At 43.4% G+C, this 21,822-nt stretch overlaps 1 protein-coding gene across 1 annotated transcript in view; it reads left to right on the top strand.

The window, feature by feature from the left end:
• The first annotated feature begins 1,053 nt into the window (after positions 1-1,053).
• The window catches only part of LOC106001721 (protein SSX1-like), a 24,642-nt gene continuing 3,873 nt past the window's right edge, over positions 1,054-21,822 (top strand). The window contains exons 1-9 of the mRNA XM_013036725.1: positions 1,054-1,122; positions 1,595-1,709; positions 2,249-2,347; positions 5,308-5,345; positions 7,726-7,864; positions 8,456-8,563; positions 8,795-9,040; positions 11,514-11,540; positions 13,319-13,434. Coding sequence (XP_012892179.1) covers positions 1,054-1,122; positions 1,595-1,709; positions 2,249-2,347; positions 5,308-5,345; positions 7,726-7,864; positions 8,456-8,563; positions 8,795-9,040; positions 11,514-11,540; positions 13,319-13,434 — 957 coding nt within the window. The remainder of the gene's footprint in view (positions 1,123-1,594; positions 1,710-2,248; positions 2,348-5,307; positions 5,346-7,725; positions 7,865-8,455; positions 8,564-8,794; positions 9,041-11,513; positions 11,541-13,318; positions 13,435-21,822) is intronic.

Raw genomic sequence — 21,822 nt, 5'->3', positions numbered from 1 at the left:
TTCCTGACCCCCTCCCCCTTGCATGTACCCATTTCCTTGTGCTCAGCTTTTTTTAAGTACTAGCACACAGGCCTCCCAACTAGGATTTTTTTCCTTTTTTATTTATAATTGATATATAATAATTATGCATATTTTGGGGGCAGTATGAAAAATCAGCATATATGTATTGTGTATTGATCAAATTAGAATAATAAGCATTTTTCAATATTCAAATATTTATCATGTCTTTGGGAGGCTTTGAAATTATTTGTTTGTGGTACTGGTCAGTGAGCCCAGAGCCTCACATTCTTCTAGTTCTTTGCTTGTTTTGTTTTAATGTTTTAAATTGTTATTATAAAGTTGAAAATACAGAGGGGTTTCAGTTCCATAAATCAGGTAATGAGTATATTTCTTTTTGGGCAATGTCACCCTTTCCCTCACTCTTTCCCAGTTTTTCCCTCTAGTTCCCATCCACAAGTTGTACAATTCATTTTCAACAGTGTCTAGAGATACCGTCACTATATAAGTGCAGGGTGACCTGGAAATTTTGATCCATCTTCTTTATCATCCTTAGTGCTGGGAATATATGTGTGTATAACCTCAGCTTCTATTTCTTTATAACATTCATAATTGGTGATTGAAAACTGTAGTCACCTTAATGTTCTGAAGAAACTGGAAATTAGTCCACTGCTCCAATTATATTTGTTATTGGCCCTTTCCCTCTTTCCAGTCTCTACTAACCACTATTCAACTTTTATCTAATATGAAATCAACCCTTTTTTCTAGTCTTGGGGCTTGAACTCAGGGCCTGGGTGCTGTCCCTGAGCCTCCTTGTGTTCAGGCTAGCACCATACCACTTCAGCCACAGCACACATGTGTGTATGCATGAGAGTGTACTTTCTCAGAGACAAACAGATACCAGGATAGAGAAAAGTAGAACCAAATTCCAGGTGACTGGTTGAGTGTTGCAGATCCTCCATGATTTATCCCCTCTCCTCTCTTCTCAGGACCTTCAGCTGTGTGGCTGTTGTGAATCAGTTTGTGTACTTTTGAGGTCATACTATTTCCAGTGCCATGAACAGTGACGGCTCCTTTTCAAAGATCCCCAGGGAAGATAGTCAGAACTCACCAGAGAAATACCAGGTGATGTGATCTGTGGGGATGCAGAGGAGTGGTCAGGGGCAGGGCATAACAAATAGGTTTCTCAGAAGATAAGAGTGGAGGCACTGGGGGATAAGGAATGAGGTTTCAGGAGTAGCTGCAGAGCCTTAGCACATTTCCAAACTCACCCTCCACCCAGCTTCACTGGTGACAGCAGGTCTATGACATTGTACCATACTCAGTGACTTCTAGTCTATTCTGATGAGACCTAACATGTTCCAGCTGATATAGCCAGAGTCTCAGAAAATTCTAAAAGGTGACAGGAGAGCAAGCTAGTGGCACACCCTGCTCTAAGCATGGTAGACTGGGCAAAGTCACCGTTTCCCTCTTGACCATCATCTTATCCCAATAGGATCATCCCCATTTCCCTCATGTAGCAGAAAAAGTAACTGGGATGAGCGACATGTATGTCTAGCTAAGTATCTACTACAATTAACTTTGCCTTCTTTTCTAGGCCTTCGAGGATATTTCCAAATATTTCTCCAAGGATGAGTGGGAAAAGCTGAGCTATTCGCAGAAAATCTCCTATGTATACATGAAAAGAAACTACACCACCATGTCTAGCCTAGGTAACAAGTAGTTCTGGGTATAGACAAGCTTGGAAATTATGAACAACTTCTTATATAATTTCCATGCTATGGCCTCTTCAACTGTAGCAAATTCCCACTCACCCACACATAATGAGGGTTTTTGCTTTTGTGCAGGGAGAAATGCACCCTGCTCTTTTATATTACATGCAAGGCTGAGGGCAAGAACTGGCCACCATAGGACTCAGACCTATGGTCTACATCTTTCCTTCCTGCTGGCCTTTGTTCTGATGAGACTATCTGTCCACGAAGCATATCAGCACCAGTTCTTCATTGTTCCTCTCAGATTGTATCAATGAACACGATTACTTTTTTGTTGGTCGTGGGGGCTGAACTCTGGGCCTGGGCGCTGTCCCTCAGCTCTTCAGCTCAAGGCTAGCACTCTGCTACTTGAGCCACAGCGCCACTTCGGGCTTTTTCTGCTTATGTGGTGCTGAGGAATCGTACCCAGGGCCTCGTGAATGCAAGGCAAACAGTCTACCACTGAGCCCTTCCCAGCCAACATAATTACTTCTTTCTAGGTTTCAGTGCCACCCTTCCACCTTTCATGGAACCCAAAGAGATGGCGGAGGAATCCCTGGGTACTGATTCTGATGAAGGCTGCAGCCATGATAACATGGGTGAGTGGACAGGAGGACTGTAAAGGTTCTTATTGAGTCAAACTGCTTATTTAGCTTCAGCTGCCTGGTCAGTGGTCCCAAGTACCTCCTCTCTCCCTCATATCCCAAACTAAGTGAAAAAGAGTTGATAAATGCAAAATGAGAATATATAGTATGGTGAAAAAGTAAATGCATAAGCCAGGTACTATTGGCTAGCATCTGTACTCGTATCTACTCAGGAGCCAGACACCTGAGAATTCTGTTTTAGAGCCAGCCCGGGCAGGAAAATCCATGAAAGTCTTCTCTCTAACCAGCAAAATACCAGAAGTAGAGCTGTGACTCAAGTGGTAGAGTGTTATCCTTGAGGGGGAAAGTTAAGGGACAGTGCTCAGGCCCTGAATTTAAGTCCTAGTACCAGCATAAAAAAACAAATAAGTAAATGCATAAAAAGCTGAGTGAGAACAAAACCATCAAATTCAGGAGAGGGGCTAAAGTACAAAAGAATGGAGGGCAGGGAAAGCAGATAGCTTTTTGTTGTTTTTAGTTGTGGGGCTTGAACTCTGGGCTTGGGTGCTGTCCCTCAGCTCTTTAGCTTAACGCGAGGCACAGCGCCACTTCTAGTTTTCTAGTGGTTTATTGGAGATAAGAGTCTCACGGACTTTCCTGCTGGGCTGGCTTTGAACCCTGATCCTCAGATCTCAACCTCCTTAGTAGCTAGGATTATAGGTGTGAGCCACCGGTTCCTGGCAATTAAATTTTTTTTTTCGGTCGTGGGGCCTGAACTCTGGGCCTGGGTGCTGTCCCTAAACTCTTCAGCTCAAGGCTGGCATTCTACCACTTGAGCCACAGCGCCACTTCCGGCATTTTCTGCTTATGTGGTGCTGAGGAATCGAACCCAGGGCCTCATGCATGCAAGGCAAGCACTCTTACTACTGGGCCACCTTCCCAGCCCTTAAAATTTTTTGATGATAATACAATTTGAATGTAGAGCCTTCATGCTTGCTAGGTAGGCACTCTACAAGTTGAGGCACACCTCCAGCCCACTTTACATTTATGTATGTATGTATGTATATGTGCATGCATGTATGTATGCATTTTGCCAGTGTTGGGGTTTGAACTCTGGGCCTGGGCACTGTCCCTAAGCTCATTTTGGCTCAAGGCTAGCAACCACCACTTGAGCCACAGTGCTACTTCCAGCTTTTACATTGATAAATTGGAGATAAGAGTTTCATGGACTTTCCTGCCTGGACTGGCTTTGAACCTGGATCCTCAAATCTCAACCTCCTAAGTAGCTAGGATTATAGGGTGTGAGCTAGTAACACTGGCTTTTTTAGTTCATTTTTAAGTAAGGGTCTCATATTTGGTTTTTCTTTTTGTTCCAGTACTGGGGCTTGAACTCAGGGTCTGATAGCTGTCCTTTAGCTTTTTTGGGGGGGGGTCTGGTTGTGGGGCCTGAACTCTGGGCTTGGGCGCTGTCCCTCAGCTCTTCAGCTCAAGGCTAGAGCTCTACCACTTGAGCCACAGCTCCACTTCCGGCTTTTTCTGCTTATGTGGTGCTGAGGAATCAAACCCAGGGCCTCATGCATACAAAGCAAGATATAATTTCCCATAATTTTCTGTACATTTTAACTGTTGTGGGTGTTTTGGAGGAGATTGTTTGTCTTTAGAGGGGGGGGTTGGTAGTAGTACTGATGTTTAGACTAAGCCTAAAACTTGCTAGGCAGGTGCTCTTACCACTGAGACATAACTCTGGCCCTGTTTTTTGGTTGATTTTTAGTTGTCATTTATTTTTGAGATGGGATCTTACTTCCTTCTCAGGTATGTGGCCTGGGTGGGTTCAATCTACCTATGCTAGATTTTCCAGTTAGGATAACAGGAGTGCACACTGAACCTAGCTCTTGGTTAGGAGAGAAGGCATCCTCCCCTCCACCCCCAAAATTTTCTGTCTGATCTGACTTGAATTTCAATCCTCTCAATCTCACTCTCCCAAGTAGCTAGTATTACAGGCATGAGTCACCAGTGCCCAACTAAATATTTCTTCTTCTTCTTTTTCTGTGCCAGTCCTGGGGCTCGAACTCAGGGCCTGGGCTCTGTCCCTGAGCTTCTTTATACTCAAGGCCAGTGCTCTACCACTTGAGCCATGGCTCCACTCCTGGCTTTTTTGGTGGTCTATTGCGGAGAAGTGTCTCATGGACTTTCCTGCTGGGGCCAGCTTCAAACCTTGGTCCTCAGATCTCAGCCTCCAGAGTAGCTAGGATTACAGCTGTGAGCCACCTATAATCTGGCTAAATATTTCTTTTCTTTTTTAGGGAAATGTTTCTTTTGTTAACACTGTCATTAAGTCAAAGAACAATTAGGAAATTTATTTAAAGGATAAATCTACCAAAATTCAGTGCATAAGAAAGTGATTAGCAAATGACAAATGACGATAAGTATTTCCCTATATTTTACCAAAGCCAAATATCATCTCATCCTCAGTCAAACCGGATTCTATACTGGGTGCCCATGGCTTACACCTGTAATCCTGGCCACTCTGGAGACATACGGCTCTCAATTTTAAGTTATCCAGGGCAGAAAAGTCCATAAGACTTCATCTCCAATTAACCAGCAAAAAGCCAGGAGGAGGTATGACTCAAGGGGGAGAGTGATAACCATCGCCCCACTCCCCTGCAATGCTGGGAATGATATAGCACACCTATGACATCAGCTATTTAGGAAGTAGAGATAGGAGGAATAAAGTGTGAGGGCAGACAGCTATTTGAAAAACACTTCAGAAGCCAAAAGGACATGGGGAATGGTCTAAACAAGCACTTATTTAGTAAGCATGAGACCCTGAATTCAGTCCTCAGTTAAAATATTTTTTAAAAAGAAGCCAACTTAATACAGCTCCTCCACAATGATATGATTGCAATCTTTTGCTCCAACATGGGGAATTTTTACCAAAAAGGACAAAAATTGTGATTTTTTTCACTCCCTTTCAGAGAAACATTCTGGCAAGCAACTGACAAAACGTCCAAAGGTGAGTATCTCCTAAATCTAGAGGACCAAAGCACCTATGTCCTTTCATAGAGGTCAATATTACTAAGAGTAGAAGAGTTACCAAAAAATGTACTAGCCTCAGTGCCTCCCTTTTCTCATCTTTGTTTTCTTTTTCTTTTTTAATTATCTTGCAAATGTTAAATAAAAGCTCAAGCACTTATTTTACATCCAATCCATCCTCATCTCTTTATCACAATGTCCAATATATTATAACTTAATACTTTATACTCAAAATCAAGATAACGTGAGGCCTGGGCACTATCCCTGAGCTCTTTTTTGCTCAAGGCTAGCACTCTACCACTTTGAACCACAGTGCCACTTCTGGTTTTCTGGTGGTTAATTTGATGTAAGAATCTCACAGACTTTCCTGCCTGGGCTGGGTTCAAACCAAGATCCTCCGCCTCCTGAGTAGCTAGGATTACAGGTACAAGCCACCTGCACCTGGCTGTTAATACTATTTTTTCCCCCAAACTAATGTCACATATTATCGTAAGCAACTCATATGGATTAATTTATTTACTCCTTAAGAAAACCTAGCTGGCCACACCTCATTGACTCATGCCTATAATCCTAACTACTCAGGAGGCTGAGATCTGAGCATCACAGTTGAAAGCCAGACTGGGCAGAAAAGTCCCCGTGAGACTCTTATCTCCAATTAACCACTTAAAAACGAGAAGTGGCATTTGGCTCAAAGTGGTAGAGTGGTAGCCTTGAGCTGAAGAACTGAGGGACAGCGCCCAGGCCCAGAGTTCAGGCACCACGACTGACACACACACACACACACACACACACACACACACACACACACACACACAAATAGAAAAGAAAAGCAAGCTAGATGTGGAAGAGCGCATTTGTCATTCTAGTGCTCTGGAGGCTGAGGCAGGAGGATGGCAAGTTTGAGACCAACCAGATCTAGATAGGGATATTCTGTCTTGAAAACAAATAATAGAGCCAGACACCAATGCTCATGCCTGTAATCTTAGGTATTCAGAAGGCTAAGATCTGAAGATTGAAGTTTGAACCCAGCCTGGTCAGTTAAGTCCAAGAGACACATCTTCAATTAACCAGCAAAATGCCAGATGTGGAGGTATTTTTAAAGTGAAAGAGCATTACTAACCTTGAGCAAAAAAAAGCTAAGCAAGAATGTAAGGCTCTGAGTTCAAGCTCCAGTACTGGTGTGTGTGTGTGTGTGTGTGTGTGTGTGCGCGCGTGCGCGTGCACACACACACATACACATACAGAGGGGAATAATAAGTATAAACAGTACTTAACTATTCAAAAGTATGTTCCTTTAACTTGTTTTGTTTTGTTTTTGTTTTTTGAGCCAGTACTGCGCTTGAACTCAGGGTCTCATACTCTTATTTGGCCTTTCTGCTCAAGGCTGGTGCTCTACCACTTGAGTGAGCCATACTTCCACTTCTAACGTTTTGCTGGTTAATTGGGGATGAGAGTCTCACAGACTTTCTGCCTGAGCTGGTTTTGAACCTTGATCCTCAGATCTTAGCCTCCTTAGTAGCTAGGATTACAGGCATGAGTCACCAAAGTTTAGCCATTAACTTGTTTTACATGTGTTCTCTACTCTATGAATGAGGAAGCTGAATGAAAGGAGGCTTAGGATTATTGACTGTGAGACACAGTGATTAAATTGAATTAAAACAGTACCACCTTGCCTAATTCCACATTGTGTTCACACCAGCATAGAGTGGTATGCCATATCTGGTACCACTTCCTTTGCTGCCTATATCAATTCATGCGGCTAATTTCTGTCCCTACCCTCACCTTCCCAGCAGGGCCTAACTCCCTTTCTTCACTTTTACATTTACTTGTCCCCATAGCTGTCCATAAGTTTATTTGTGACTCCCCTGCCCCCTTCTAGAAGCACTTCCTCTCACAGACCTTGCATGGTTTTCTTTCCCCAATCTTCTGGATAGTACACTCTCAATTTCAAAGAGACATTTTTATTCCCTGTTTTTTTGTTTTTGTCTTTTTTGTCGGTTGTGGGGCTTGAACTCTGGGCCCAGGGAACTGTCCCTCAGCATTTCAGCTCAAGGCTAGTGCTCTACTACTTGAGCCACAGCACCACTTCCTATTCCCTGTTTACAAGAATGTGAGTCCAGACAGAACATGAATACTAGTGTTCTAGACCTGGAAACATCATTTGTTTAGTGCCTCCCATGACCTTTTCCTTTTCACTTCAGCTTCTCCATAGCTTAGGTTCATGTAATGTAATGAGCTCCCAGAATTGGTGAGAAAATTAATTATGGTGACACATGCAAAGATATTTTAATAAGCACTAAAGCACTAGAGAAGTGTCACTGCTGCTGATTCTGTTTCTATGTGACTTCCACATTAAAAAGATGGACAAGCAGTCAGCAAAGAAAAGCAGTATTCAAAAAGGACGATCCAGAGCAGTAGACTCCACACTAGTGGCTGTGAAAAACATGTGCACCCCAGAAAAAGAAAGTGCCTCTGGCAAGTGCAGCGAGAAGACTTCAGGTGAGAGGAACTGATTCAGAAACATCCTCCCGCGCCCCCCTCCACCCCGGCTTCCCTGGCTCTGTTCATAGGTGTGGTATGGGGATGAGGGCATGGATCCTGAACAAGCCCAGGTCCAAGCTGAGCTGAGGAGTTCACCTAACAACAGCTAAGACTTCAAATCTAAATTATCTGAGCTCCATATTCTTAGTCATAAAATGGAATGAAAAAAATCATAATTTGTAAGCATTTTGGAAACACTATATAAAAATTTGGAAAACTTCAAAGCATGAAAGTTTCTCAAGTGATTTTACCCTGGGAATGTATCATATCCAGATTGATGCCTGACAAACATAAATACATGCAAAGTGAGTGACATAAGGTGCCCTGGAATGTTTTAGAGAGAAAAGAGGGTTGGAATCTAAACCTGAGTGAGACAAAAAGCTAAAACTTGTTCTGGCATTAGGACCACATTGATGTGGATGTGAGGTCTCACTGACTGAACCAGAAGAACATATAGGGGCCCATGAGCACTTTGAGTGACATGTTTCCTTTCCAGAAAACAGTTGCAGTACCTTTCAAACCTCATTTGTCAATTCTTCCCCCTATCAGGATCATGGAGGAAGAAGAAAAATATCTGGACCCACAGGCTGCGGGAAAGGAAGAATCTTGTGGTATATGAAGAGATTAGTGACCCTGAAGAAGAAGATGATGAAGATGATGATGAAAAATTAGAGGTAAAAGTAGAAGTAGATGACAAAGAAGGAGAAGGAGGAGAAGAAGAAGAGGAGGAGGAGGAGGAAGAGGAGGAGGAGGAAGTAGAGGAGGAAGAAGAGGAGGAAGAAGAGGAGGAGGATGAAGAGGAAGAGGAGGAGGAGGAAGATGAGGAGGAAGAAGAGGAAGAGGAGGAAGAGGAGAAACAGGAAAAAGAAGACAAATTCAACAAGAAAGGAAAAGAAGAGTGCAATGGGGAAGAATCTGATGAGGAAGAAAAAGAAAAGTGCAATGGGAAAGAAAAGGAAGAATCTGATGATGAAGGAAAATATAATGGAGGAGAGGCAGAAAAAACCAGTGAAGACCACAGTGGAGAAGAATACAATGAGGAAGAAGACTACAATGAGGAAGATGAATATAATGGAGAAGAATCCGATGAAGACTACTTCATCGGAGAATATGAAGACAATGATAATTTTAATGGTGACGAAGATGATGAAGATGACTACTACATTGGAGAAGATTTATACTACTTTGAAGAAGAAGGAGAAGATGATGATGATGATAATGATGACGACGAAGATGATGACGACGACGACGAGGATGACATAGAAATAGAAGAATACATCTTAGGAGATGAAGAATACTGAATCTGTAAGTTTGACCCTTTCACCAATGGCCCACCCCCTCGCAAATTCATTTTAATATGGTATGTGGATCCCATCTGGTCACTTATTCTCTCAAATCATTCACTGTTTTCATCTCTTGGAGGACAGCATTGAGGCTAAGTTAGATTTTTCCTTGGTTTCTCTGCTGCCTGCTCTATGTATCTGTGGATCATCTCTCTCCAAGATGCTGTGGGCTTCTAACCTCCAGGCCAATGCTCAGTGTACAGGATACAACCTCCTTTGGTCTAGGAATTAGAGGTCAGGTGAAAAGAGTGACTTTTGCCTAGCAGAGGATTTTCTTGGAGGAGCTGAGGTTCTGAGGGCTGGCAGAATAACAATACACATTATTACAGTATTTTCACAATAAAAAACTCATTAATAAAAAAATTAAAAAAAGAATACACAATATTTTGTAGGTTCAGAGGAAGGGTTGGAGATGCAGTTAATATGTAGTTGAAACTCATTGCTGTTTCTTTTCCTTCTCTTTTCCTTGCTCTCTGGTAAGTGACGGGGCCTGTGATGAGGAGCAAAACCTGGTGATGTTTTACAATCACGGGCCCAGCTGTGAACCCCTGGACATCAGCAAGTAAAAGGAAGAATTCACCACTGTAAAAGTTAAACATGATTGTTTTTATTGTGTGCCCAAAATTCTGTTAGCTGCATTATTATTGTGTAACAAATAATGTTGGCAATTTCTTTGTTTGTGCCAAATACTCCATTACCATCGTGCTTACTCTGTTAGCTTGGCACTTACTATGTGTGCTACATTCTTTCTGTGTGGCAGAGACTGTTAAAGCAAGATACACTTGATGAATATTTCTGTGTATTTATGCACTTACCATAAGAAATAAGTTTTACTGGTCATTCTCTGAATATAGTAGCACTACCCCCTGCTTACCCCAGAAGTGACTACTGAGGGTAGTTCTAGGTGCTTTATTCCAGATTTTTATCTGAATTTACATACATGCAGCACCACTATGAGAATCAATTACCTGCCCTCTCCACTACAAATGTATTTGGACTAGTCTCTGTTTCCTGTTTGGTACATGTTCCACACTCCTTTATTTACTTTAGCAATTAATAAACATTTGCAAATTTTTCCATTGTTCACTCCATTCATTCTTGGGTACATGGACCTATGCAAGTGTGTGAGTGGGGATTTTAGGGAAAGGACTTAAAAATGCTGCATCAAAGGAATCATTCCTTATTTAAAAAACATCTAATGAATTAGTGTTGTGTGTTGAGCACTGTCCTAGGTGTGAAGAGACACACAGCAAGGTAAGATAGACAAATAACCACCCATATATAGAGGTGGTATTCTAGTACTGGATGTTTTAAGTATTTTGAAACAAATGATTGCATGTTGGAGAACATTAAAAACCAACAAATGACTGGGAATCAGAGGCTCATACCTATAATCCTAGCCACTGAGGAGGCTGAGATCTGAGGATCAAGAAGCCACCCCAGGCAGGAAAGTCCTTCAGATTCTTTTTTCCCAATTAACCACCCAAAACAAAAAGCTTGAAGTAGAGCCATGGATCAATTGATAGAATGCTAGCCTTGAGTGAAAAAACTAAGAGACAGCACCCAGGTCCTAAGTGCAACCTCTAAAACCGGCACACACACACACACACACACACACACACACATAGACACACAGCCACCAAGGGTGGGCTGAGGAGTAGCTCAGTGGTAGACTGCATGCTTGGCATGCATGAGGTCCTGGGTCCAATTCCTAGAACTAGAAGAGAAGCTACCAATAGACATGAAACACTGGCCCAGGATGCAGACAGCACTGAAGCTATCTTGACTACCTCACACTCAGCCTTGGAAGGTGACCACAGTCACCTCAACATTTTCCTATAGAAAAGTGATGGGGCTCAGGTGTGGTGGGCATCTTCCCAGAGTTTATACAGTTGGCATAGAGAAGGAAGGCTGGATATAGAAACCACTGTAAACTGAGCACCAGTGGCTCATGCCTGTAATTTTAGCCACTAAGGAGGCTGACATCAGAGGATTGTGGTTTAAAGCCAGCCCAGGCAGGGAACTCCATGAGACTCTTTATCTTCAATTAATCCCCACAAATCTAAAAATGGAGGTGTGGTTCAGGTGGAGAGTGCCAGCTGTAAGTGAAAAAGCTAAGGGACATTGTCTGGCTCAGGCCCAGAGTTCAAACCCCCGTGTTGGATAAATAAGAACCTTATTGTGACTCCAAGGACATTAAGGGCAAATGTGCATGGTGGGGGAGGGAGAATTGAATGTGGTCCTGTTTCTGATCCCAATTGCAGGTCTGAATGTAACATCATCTTCCCAAGGTATGGGATTTGGGGGAGAGTGCAGAGAGGTACAGGCAAGGGGTCCTGCTGACAATAGGACATGGGAAGATAGACATAGGAAGAAATGGAGAAGGAAGAAAAGTGAGAGATCCAGAGACAATTGTGGGCCGTCAAAGCCACTAACGGGAAAAGATACCAGAAAGGAGATGATGTGGGCAATGGTAAGCATGCCCTGACTGCCTGGCCGCCCTTCAGGAAGAGGTGGGTGCTACTTGAGTGGAAATGTGGACACGGCTACACTGTGGCCGGGTTTCCTTGGGATTCACAATTCTTTCCTTATCCTCACATTTCAGCCTCCCAGTGGTTGGGGTAGAGAGTGCTGGTACTACAGGCATGAACGCCACTCCCATCTCCTCTGTTTGTTTAGACACCCAGCTCTGCATATTCAATGCCTGGACTTTGAATGTTGAGAATGTGCATGCCTGTATTTCTCAGTCTGACTTCAGGGAAATTAGTTTGTGGTCTGATAGTTGTAACTGCAAACTTGTTTTTTATTATCTATGTGTATCCTGATAAATAATTGGTTTGGTTACGAATTATCTGGATGTGACTACAGATATCAAATTCTTTTTTTGTGTGGGTGCTGATTATAGGCTTGAATAATGCATCAGGAAAATGGTGTTTTTGCATTACTTTGGGCAGAGCCTCATGGTGGACCTCCGGGTTTGATGTATGTCTGATAGGGAGGGTGACAGCAGGGCTGAAGGAGAGAGAAAGAGGTCCTTTAATCCTCGCATACCCTCACCCATGGACTCTCTGTTCCTGTACAAGTGCCTTACACAGTGCCCTTTATGGCTTTGGCTTTGTGTGCCACCTTGAGGTCCTACCCATTTTCATGGAACTCTGCCAGTGAATGGGCAGCCAGGAGGGCTTGTGTAATGGGCCAACTGGGAGGGGGAAGGGTGCTTGTTGTATATGATGGTCCCCATAGCAGCTTTGGAACTTTAGCTTCAGGCGAGATTGTGACAAGGGAAGGGTTTCAGGAAGTCAGGTGTGCTCAAGGGTTGGAGTGCAGCCATGATTGCTGAGTGAGTTTGCCTACTATTTTAATCCCCAGTAGCTGTGAGAATGGCAGAAATCAGAGGGTCAACTGGAGGTGTGTTGGCATGGATAGGGATGGGGAGCAGATGTAGTCAGATGGCTGAGGAGGGATATGTTAACAGGAAAGGGAAAGCAGAGATTAAAGCAATGGGAGAATATATGGGTGATAGGACAGAATAAGTAGTCAGATGGAAGGAAGAGGCATGAGTGGGCAGAACAGGTGAGAGATGGGCAGAAGGAGTGATTGGAGGGTAGAGAAGGAAGGCTTGGCTAGTCACACAGCATGCCAGTGTCTACCAACTGAATGTTAGTCTGGTAGAAGAGGACTCTGGAGGTTGGAACTGGGATTGAGGGCCCTGGTCAAGTTCAGGGCTCTCAGCATGAGAGTTCCATAGCATATATACCTTAGTTTCTCCTAGCACACACTGAATGCTATGGCCAATGTGTTTATCAGTGCCATGTTCTTCATTTAGAGATTCATGGCTTCCTTTAGATAACTCATCTTCTCCAATGAGTACAGATAGGACCAGGGCTGGGCGCTGGGACAAGAACCTCTGAGCTCCTTCTCTTCCAGACCTTGGACCCATCAGTTTCCAAGGGGAGGATACATGGGTCTCACTTGTGTAGATTTCTGACACTGAGTGTGGTGTTTGCGGATGTCAATCCTCATATTCCTGTCACGTCTTGCATCTTATGTCTCTTCTCTCATGTCCCAGGCAAAATGGAGGAGGAGATGCTGTTCATGTACAACCAGCAGGACCTGCTCAGCCTCTGTGTGCGCCTGGCCGTGCTGCTCGCAGTGACTCTGATTGTGCCAATCGTGCTGTTCCCAGTGTGTGGGGGCAAAGAGGCCCAGGGAGCAGGGTGCTGGGGTGGATGAATACAGGGCCTGTGTATGGTTGCTTGGATGATGGATTGAGCTCTGAGATGCTGGATGGAAGGAGGAAGCAGGAATGGATACTCAGGAAGGCAAAGTTCTCAGATGGACAGAGAAGCAAAAAACAGTGGACTGTCAGAAGGGGGGATATAGATGGCAAGGCAGAGAGACATAGCAAGGAACAGAGCTAGTCAGTAGGAGGAGAAAAGCACAGATGGATGACTAGACAGAAAGGAGAGGAAGAAATGGTTGGTCAGAGGATAGAAGCCCAGATAGAATGAAAAAATTAAATGAGATGAAACTGGATGTGATAGTGTATGTCTCTAATCCTAGCATTTACAAGGCTGAGGCAAGAGGAGCTTGAGTTTGAGGCCAGGCTGGTCTCCACAGAGCCTATTTCAAAAATTGAAGAGCTGATGATGATAGAGTTTGGAGGAGGGGTGCTTATGATTGAAGTACTATACATATATATATATACATGTATATGTATATATGGATGAAAATAGAATAATACAACCTGCTAAAATTGGTTTAAAGGGAGAAGGGGAAAAGAAAGTGATAGAGAATATGATAAAGTACACAGAGACACGTTTGTATAATAGAAAAATAGAGAAAACGTTTCCATAGGAGATACACAATAAATTCTTTTATATAATTTCACAGAAATGCACAAAAAGCAACCTTTAACCACATTAACTTTCTTAAATGAGATTAAATTCTCAATACTATAGTTTTAGTATTTTGTGAAAAATAATACAATGAAGTACAATTTTCTTATCTTTGTGTGTATGCTTGTGTGTGTGTGTGTGTGTGTGTGTGTGCACACGTGCATGTGCACCAGTCCTGCAGCTCAAACTCAAGGCCTGAGCACTGTCCCTGAGCTTTTGTGCTCAAAGTTGGCAGTCTTATCAGTTGACACACAGCTCTATTTCTGGCCTGTTTTTGGATAATTGGAGATGAATCTTATGGACTTTCCTGCCTAGGCTAGCTTCAAACTGTGATCCTCAGATATCAGCCTCCTGAGTAACTAGAATTGGCCCCCAGTTCTCATCTTCTTTACTTTTTTTGGGGGGGGGTCCGGTCGTGGGGCCGGAACTCTGGGCCTGGGCGCTGTCCCTCAGCTCTTCAGCTCAAGGCTAGCGCTCTACCACTTGAGACACAGCGCAACTTCCAGCTTTTTTCTTATGTGGTGCTGAGGAATCGAAACCAGGGCCTCATGCATGCAAGGCAAGTGCTCTACCACTGAGCCACCTTCCCAGCCCTCATCTTCTTTGCTATAATTGCAGTTTGTGTTTTAAATAATTTTTAAGAAGTATCTTTGGTTTCCTGCTGTGAACCAGTGGCTCATGTCTATAATCTTAGCTACTCAAGAGATTTGAAATCTGAGTATCACAATTTGAAGCCATTCTAGGTAGGGAAGTCCATGAGACTCTTCTCTCCAATAAACACAAACACAAAAGCTGAAAGTGGAGCTGTGGCTCAAGTGATAGAACATCAGATTTGAACAAAAAAGCTAGAGGACAATACACAGGATTTTAATTTAAGCCCCAACAATGGCACACACTGAAAATATCCTTGCTTTCCTAATCAAAAAAGAAGAAGAAGAAGAAAAAACTCTTCAGGACTGGAAATGCGTAGTTTAGTGTAGAATACTTGCCTAGCTTGTGCACAGCTCAGGATTTGGTCTCCAATGATAAAGGAAAAACAAAGAAGCAAGAGATACAGTAAAAAGGATGGAAGTTGAAGTAGGAAGGCATAGGAAGGACAATGTTCAGATAAGGAGGTGGGGATAGTTTTGACAGGAGGAAAGTAGAGCTAGTCAAATAAAGTAGAAAAGACAGGTGTTCAACTGATGGGGAGGCAGAGGTGGACTATGAGAGAAGAAAGGATTTCATACATTAGTGGAGGGGTAGACAGTGGAACAGTGTTTGTCAGAGGGTGGAGGCAGAAAGCTCATTTAGATGATAAGGTGGGACCACAGTCTTCAAAGAAAAAAGCAGGGTTTCAGACAGAGTGGAGTTAATGTAATGACCTAACCTCAGAGCAGGGTGCTGGTAACCTATAATACTTGTTACTGAAATCTGAGGATCATAATTGAAAGCCAGCCCAGACAGGAAAATATGAGCCTTTTAAATCTAAGTAACCACCAAAAATCTGGAGGTGTAGCTTTTGTTCAAGTGGTAGAGCATCAGCCTTGAGACATTAAGCCAAAGGACAGCACCCAGGCCCTGAGTTTAAGCACCAGTATTGGTACAAATTGTCTAAAAGAAGACCTGCTCACCTTCAAGAGGGGTAGCACATAAGTCCTCACTCCTTACCTGCCTTTGCCTTACCACAGATGCGCCGAATCCCGTAGCACCTGCTCGTTTCAAACTATACCTTCTGTTAACTGTATCTCTGATCATGCTGGCTTTAGTCATTATTGATGTCATCTTATACCATCCACCCATGATATCTTTGGGGTTATCGGTCAGTATCTCCCACCCCAGTTCGCAACCTGACCTCATTGAGGTGGCCTTGTACCCAAACTTAGCTTGATTCTTGTCCTTTCTTATCTCTAGGCTCCGCCTGAGCCCTCAGCCTCATCTGCATCTGTTCCAGCATCTTCTAAGGTGGTATTTTACCTTCTGTGGCAGAGCCCCTTTTTTCCTGGCCCCAAATCTAGGTGAGGATTACATGGACAAATGCTGGGGAATGAGGCAACATTTAAAGGGAATGCTTGCCCAGATGCATGGACATTTCTGGAACATTCTCAGGATAGGGTTAGGTGCTAAGGAAAGGCAAAGCCAAGAATGAGGGTGGTTGATTTTTTAAAGAATGAATGTAATTAATTGTCTTAAGAAGAGAGAGAGAGAGAGAGAGAGAGAGAGAGAGAGCATACCAGCAGAATCTAGGAAGACTGGGGACATTGGAAAAGTCAGGTGGGCTTGGAATTGGTCTCAGTGGCAGCATGCCTTTCTAGCATGCATGATTACTTGGGTTTCATCTCTAGCACTGCAAAGGGGGACAGGGGTACATAGAAGGGGGAATTCTTCAAATAGATGAAGAACTATTGAGAAGACCAGTGGGAACACTCTGAAAGAGGAGGATTGAGGAAGGTGTTAAGGAGAGGGAGGGCCAGGTGCAATGTTCACACCTATAATCTCCAGCAATATGTAAGGTGTAGGTAGAAAGATCTTAGTCTAAACGTGTCTAGATCAAACTTGTAAAATACTATCTGAAACATCACTAAAATCCAAAAGGGATAAGGGAAGGGCCTGGCAAAGGTGGTAGAGTACCTTCCTAGCAAATGCGTGGCCTTGACCTCAGAACCCAATACAATTAAACAGAGCAATCAGAGGAGTCAGGAATGAATGGTACACTCTTTGAGGGGTGGGGAGTTGAGAGCTTCTTATGGGTAACTTTTGTGAGGAGTTCCTGACAGCCTCATCTTTCTCCCTCTTACCTACAGGCCCTGTGTCTTGGTGCCATCAGCATCCACTTCATTGCCAGCAATCAGGGCTTTATGTGTGCCAACTGCTCTAGAGACTGAAGGCACATATTTGAACAATGACATGGATTCCCTTAACCCTCTCTGTGCTTGTCAACATGAGCATATCTGTAGAGGGAGTCAGTCTATTATAAATCCATCTTTGCTGGGTATCCACAGTGAGGGAGAACAGAGGCTACACAGTGGTGGCCCCACTCCCAATCCCAACCTCAACTTTCAAGTGAAGTAGGGGGGGATGCTAGGTTTTCAGGGATTCTCATACAGCCCAGTCCTTTCTCCTCTTCCTGGCCCAAATAGTTGGTCAGGTTTACCCTTGGATAAAGAGAAAAAATAAAAGATGCATTTGTTCACTCTGGTCTACTTGTTATGATCTTTGTTGAAGTCCTCTTGGAACCTACCTGGGATAATTAGGGGTAAATGAATGCCCTTAGTAGAGCTGCACTCACTACTTTATTCTTCCTTCTGTAAATTGGTACAGGTATTGGGAACCTTCAAAGTGTCAGGCTGGAGACCAAGAAGCAAATGTTCTAGATGATGGGATGGATAGATCACCAAATGAAGCTGAGAAGTAAGGTACCAGTAGAGTAGCTCACATCTGTAATCCTAGCTATTCAAAAGGTTGAGTTTTGTGAATCACAGTTCAAAGTGAGCCTGGGCAGGAAATCTTGAGAATGTTATCTTTTTTCTTTGGTCAGTTGTGGGACCTGAACTCTGGGCCTGGGCGCTGTCCTTCAGCTCTTCAGCTCAAGGCTAGCGCTGTACCACTTGAGCCATAGCACCACTGAGGAATTGAACCCAGGGCCTCATGCCTGCAAGGCAAGCACTCTACCACTGAGCTACCTTCCCAGCCTGAGAATGTTATCTTTAGTTTACCACCAAGAATCCAGAAATGGGGGGGTGTCTCAAGTTTTAACTTGAGGGACAAAGCTAAAGGGTAATACCCAAGCCCTAAGTGCAAGCCCCATTACAAAGAAAAAGAAAGAAAGAAAGAGAGAGAGAGAGAGAGAGAGAGAGAGGAAGGAAGGAAGGAAGGAAGGAAGGAAGAAGGAAGGGAGGGAGGAAGAGAGGGAGAGAGGGAGGGAGGGAAGGAAGGAACAAAGAGAGAAAAAGAAAGAAAGAAAAAGAGAGAAAGAAAGAAAGAAAGAAAGGGGGAGGGAGGGAGGGAAGGAAGGAAGGGAGGAAAGAAGGAAGGAGGGAAGGAAGAGAGAGAAAGAAAGAAAAAGGGAAAATAAAGGAGGGAGGGAGAAAGGGAAGGAGCGAGGGAGGAAGAAAGGACAGAAGGAAGGAAGGAAGACAAAAGAAGAGAGAGGGAAAATAAGGAGAGAGTAACAAAGAAGAAAGAAGGGAAAGAAGGAAGAGGGGAGGTAGTGAGGGAGAGAAAGAGAAAGCAAAAAATAAAAAGCAAGGAAGAAGGAAAGAAAAAAGTAAAGGGACGAAGAGGGAGGGAGAGAAAAAGGAAGGGAGGAAGGAGCAGAAAATGGTGCCTCCACATACTAAATTCAGTCAGTCACTTATTATTCTGTGACCCTTGATCTAAGAACATTATTTTGAATGCTCAAAAAGAAAAAAAATATTTTTGTGATACTTGAAATTGTAGGAAAATGACACGTACATAAATGATGTTTTGTGGAACTCAGCTAAACTTGTTCATTCATATACTTTTCATGACACTGGAGCTGAGGAGTTGCCATTCAGACATGTGGTCAGCAAAGTCTGAGCTATTTACTCTCTGGCTCTTTGCAGAAAAAGCTGACTGGACTCTGATTTAGCAGATAGAGGGGAAATGCCATTGCAGATACAGATGAACACTGAAGTCCATGAGTGAGTATGAATATGGGAGAGGGTGAAAGTACTTGTTAGGGAGGACCTCAGTAATGAAGGGACAAGCAGCAGGGTCTTATGATGCCCAGAAGAATCATGCCTCATGATTATCTAGGCAGAGAATGTGCCAGGCACAGGAAGCAGCAAGTGCAAAGGTCCTGAAGTAGGTATGAGCCTGGCAGATCCAAGCAAGAGTAAAGAGAAGCTAGGGTAAGAAGCCTGAGTTACAAAACATGGATTTTTGCCACCCTAATAGGTGGAAAAGTTTTTAGTCTAAAATTGAGATATTTATGAGACTTTCCACAAATTTAAATGCCATTAACCATCCCAGACAGTTTTTATTTTTTATTTTTTTAATTTGAGATGGGGATTGAATACAGGGCTTGTCACACAATTGATGAGCATTCCACCACGGAGCTCCAACTCTAGCCTCTCAGATAATTTTTTAATTTTAAAAAAGTTTCTTTTAGCCAGGTAACAGTGGCTTATATCTGTAATCCTAACTACTCAGGAGACTGAGATCTGAGGATCGTGGTTTGAAGCCAGCCCAGACAGAAAAGTCCCCATGGGACGCGGATCTCCAATTAAAGACCAGAAAACCAGAAGTAGTACTGTGGATCAAGTGGTAGAATGCTAGCCTTAAGCACACAGAGGCTCAGAGACAGTGCCTAGGCCATGAGTTCTAGGCCCACAATTGATGGGGGGGGGGAAGCTTCTTTGATGTGTGTGTGTGTGTGTGTGTGTGTGTGTGTTCAGGATGGCCTAAATCACTACCTGCACATTTGGGCCACTCACACTCCTGGGTTGAAAGGTCTATCCCACAGTGTCAGGCTTATTTGTCAATAGGAACATCTTGCAAACTTTTTGCCTGGACTGGCCTTTAACACTGAAACTCCTAATCTCTTCCTTCTGAGGAGCTGGGATAATATGTATAAGCCATACATCTGTCCACTCCAGATTTTTTACCATTAGTAGGGCTTGAACTCAGGGCCTACATGTTTCCTTTATGTTTTTTTTCACTTGAACCAGTTTCACAGCTCTACTTCTAGCATTTTGCTGCTTAATTGGGGATAAGTATCTCACGAACTTTACTGCCTGGGCAGGCTTCAAACAAGGATTCTCAAATCTCAGCACCTTCAGCAGCTAGGATTATACCTATGAAACACAAATTCCAAGTTCTTCAAAGATAATTTTAATTAATTAATTAATTTTATTTATTTATTTATTTTGCCGGTCGTGGACCTGAACTCTGGGCCTAGGCGCTGTCTCTCAGCTCTTTAGCTCAAGGCTAGTGCTCTACCGCTTGAGCCACAGCACAACTTCTGGCTTTTTTCTTTTTGCTTATGTGGTGCTGAGGAATCGAACCCAGGTCCTCATGCATGCAAGGCAAGCATTCTACCACTGAGCCACCTTCCCAGACCGATAATTTTAATTTATATATATATATAATCCTTTCCCCTCAGTTTTTGCTTTGTGTGTATGTGTGTTGCTCTGTGCTAAATTTTGCTATTCATATTTGTTTTTTTTTTTGGGTCCAGTCATGGGGCCTGAACTCTAGGCCTGGGCTCTGTCCCTCAGCTCTTCAGCTCAAGGCTAGCACTCTACAAGTAAGCCACAGCGCCACTTCCAGCTTTTTTCTTTTTGCTTATGTGGCGCTGAGGAATCGAACCCAGGGCCTCAGGCATGCAAGGCTGCAAGGCAAGCACTCTACCACTGAGCCACCTTCCCAGCCCCTGCTATTCATATTTGTGTATGTGTGTATAAGTATGTGTATATGTGCGCATGTGCACATGTCCATGCTGGGACTTAAACTGAGAGTCTGGATACTATTCATTAAGACTCTTTCTCAAGGCTTGAGCTTTATCACTTGATCCACAGCTCCACTTTGACTTTTTAGGTGGTTAATTGTAGATAAGAGTCTCACAGACTTTTCAGCCTGCACTAGCTTCAAACCACAACCTCAAATCTCAGCCTCCTGAGTAGCTAGGACTACAAGTGTGAGCTACCAGTGCCTGTCTCACTTTTTGTTCCTTACTTCAACTAAATGTAAGCTCTGAATGGCCATCTGACATTCTTGGTGCTGGAGATGGAATCCACATTCTTGTGCATAATAATCACACACTGTCCTACTGAGGTAAACATCCCTTCTGACTTGTATTTCATGCAATTGTCTAATTCCACTTGTGAGCTGGACAGGGGTTCATACCTACAATTCTAGCTATTTGGTAAGCAGACATCAGGAGGACCCAGGTTTGAGACTAGCCCGGGTGAACAAATAATAAGCCAAGCCTAGCCAAAAAACAAAACAAAACAAAAAGTTGGAAAGATGTTATCTCACTTAAAAAAATGGACCTACGGAATCACTCTGTAATCCTAACTAATTCAGCTTGCCTACACAAATGTGTGAGATCCTGTTTGAGAATTCAACTGAAGCAAATATGGCCAGAGGAGGTAGCTCAAGTGGTAGGGACTTACTAGCCTGGCAAGCTTAAGACATGAATTCATGCCCCCAGTACTACCATAAAAAGTAAAACACACACACACACACACATACACACGCACACACACACACACACGCAAAAAAAACACTATAGCAGGATTGGAGCTCATGGAAAAATGCAGTCCATTCAATATGACCACATCTCAGTATTCCCTTCCTTCCTCTCTGTTCACCCTCTAGTCTGGGCAATTGCAACAGAGTACAGTCACACCTAGATTCCCAGATTGGGGCTTTGTGGCTAATACAGAAGTGATCATAGTTTTCCCTAAAGTCATAAGTTAAGGAAATGGAGACAAGGATTGGCTGAGCTCAGCCTCTGGGAAACTGTTCGATAGAAATACCATCTCCCAATGGGGCTGGGAAGGTGGCTCAGTGGTAGAGCGCTTGCCTTGCATGCCTGAGGCCCTGGGTTCGATTCCCCATCACCACATAAACAAAAAAGAAAAAAGCTGGAAGTGGCACTGTGGCTCAAGTGGTAGAGTGCCAGCCTTTAGCTGAAGAGCTGAGGGACAGCGCCCAGGCCCAGAGTTCA

The sequence above is a fragment of the Dipodomys ordii genome, unplaced genomic scaffold (genome assembly GCF_000151885.1).
Source record: "Dipodomys ordii isolate 6190 unplaced genomic scaffold, Dord_2.0 Scaffold379, whole genome shotgun sequence".
In the NCBI taxonomy this organism is placed as follows: domain Eukaryota; kingdom Metazoa; phylum Chordata; class Mammalia; order Rodentia; family Heteromyidae; genus Dipodomys; species Dipodomys ordii.
Note: the sequence above shows the minus strand (reverse complement) of the source record. Positions and strands in the feature narration are given on the sequence as shown.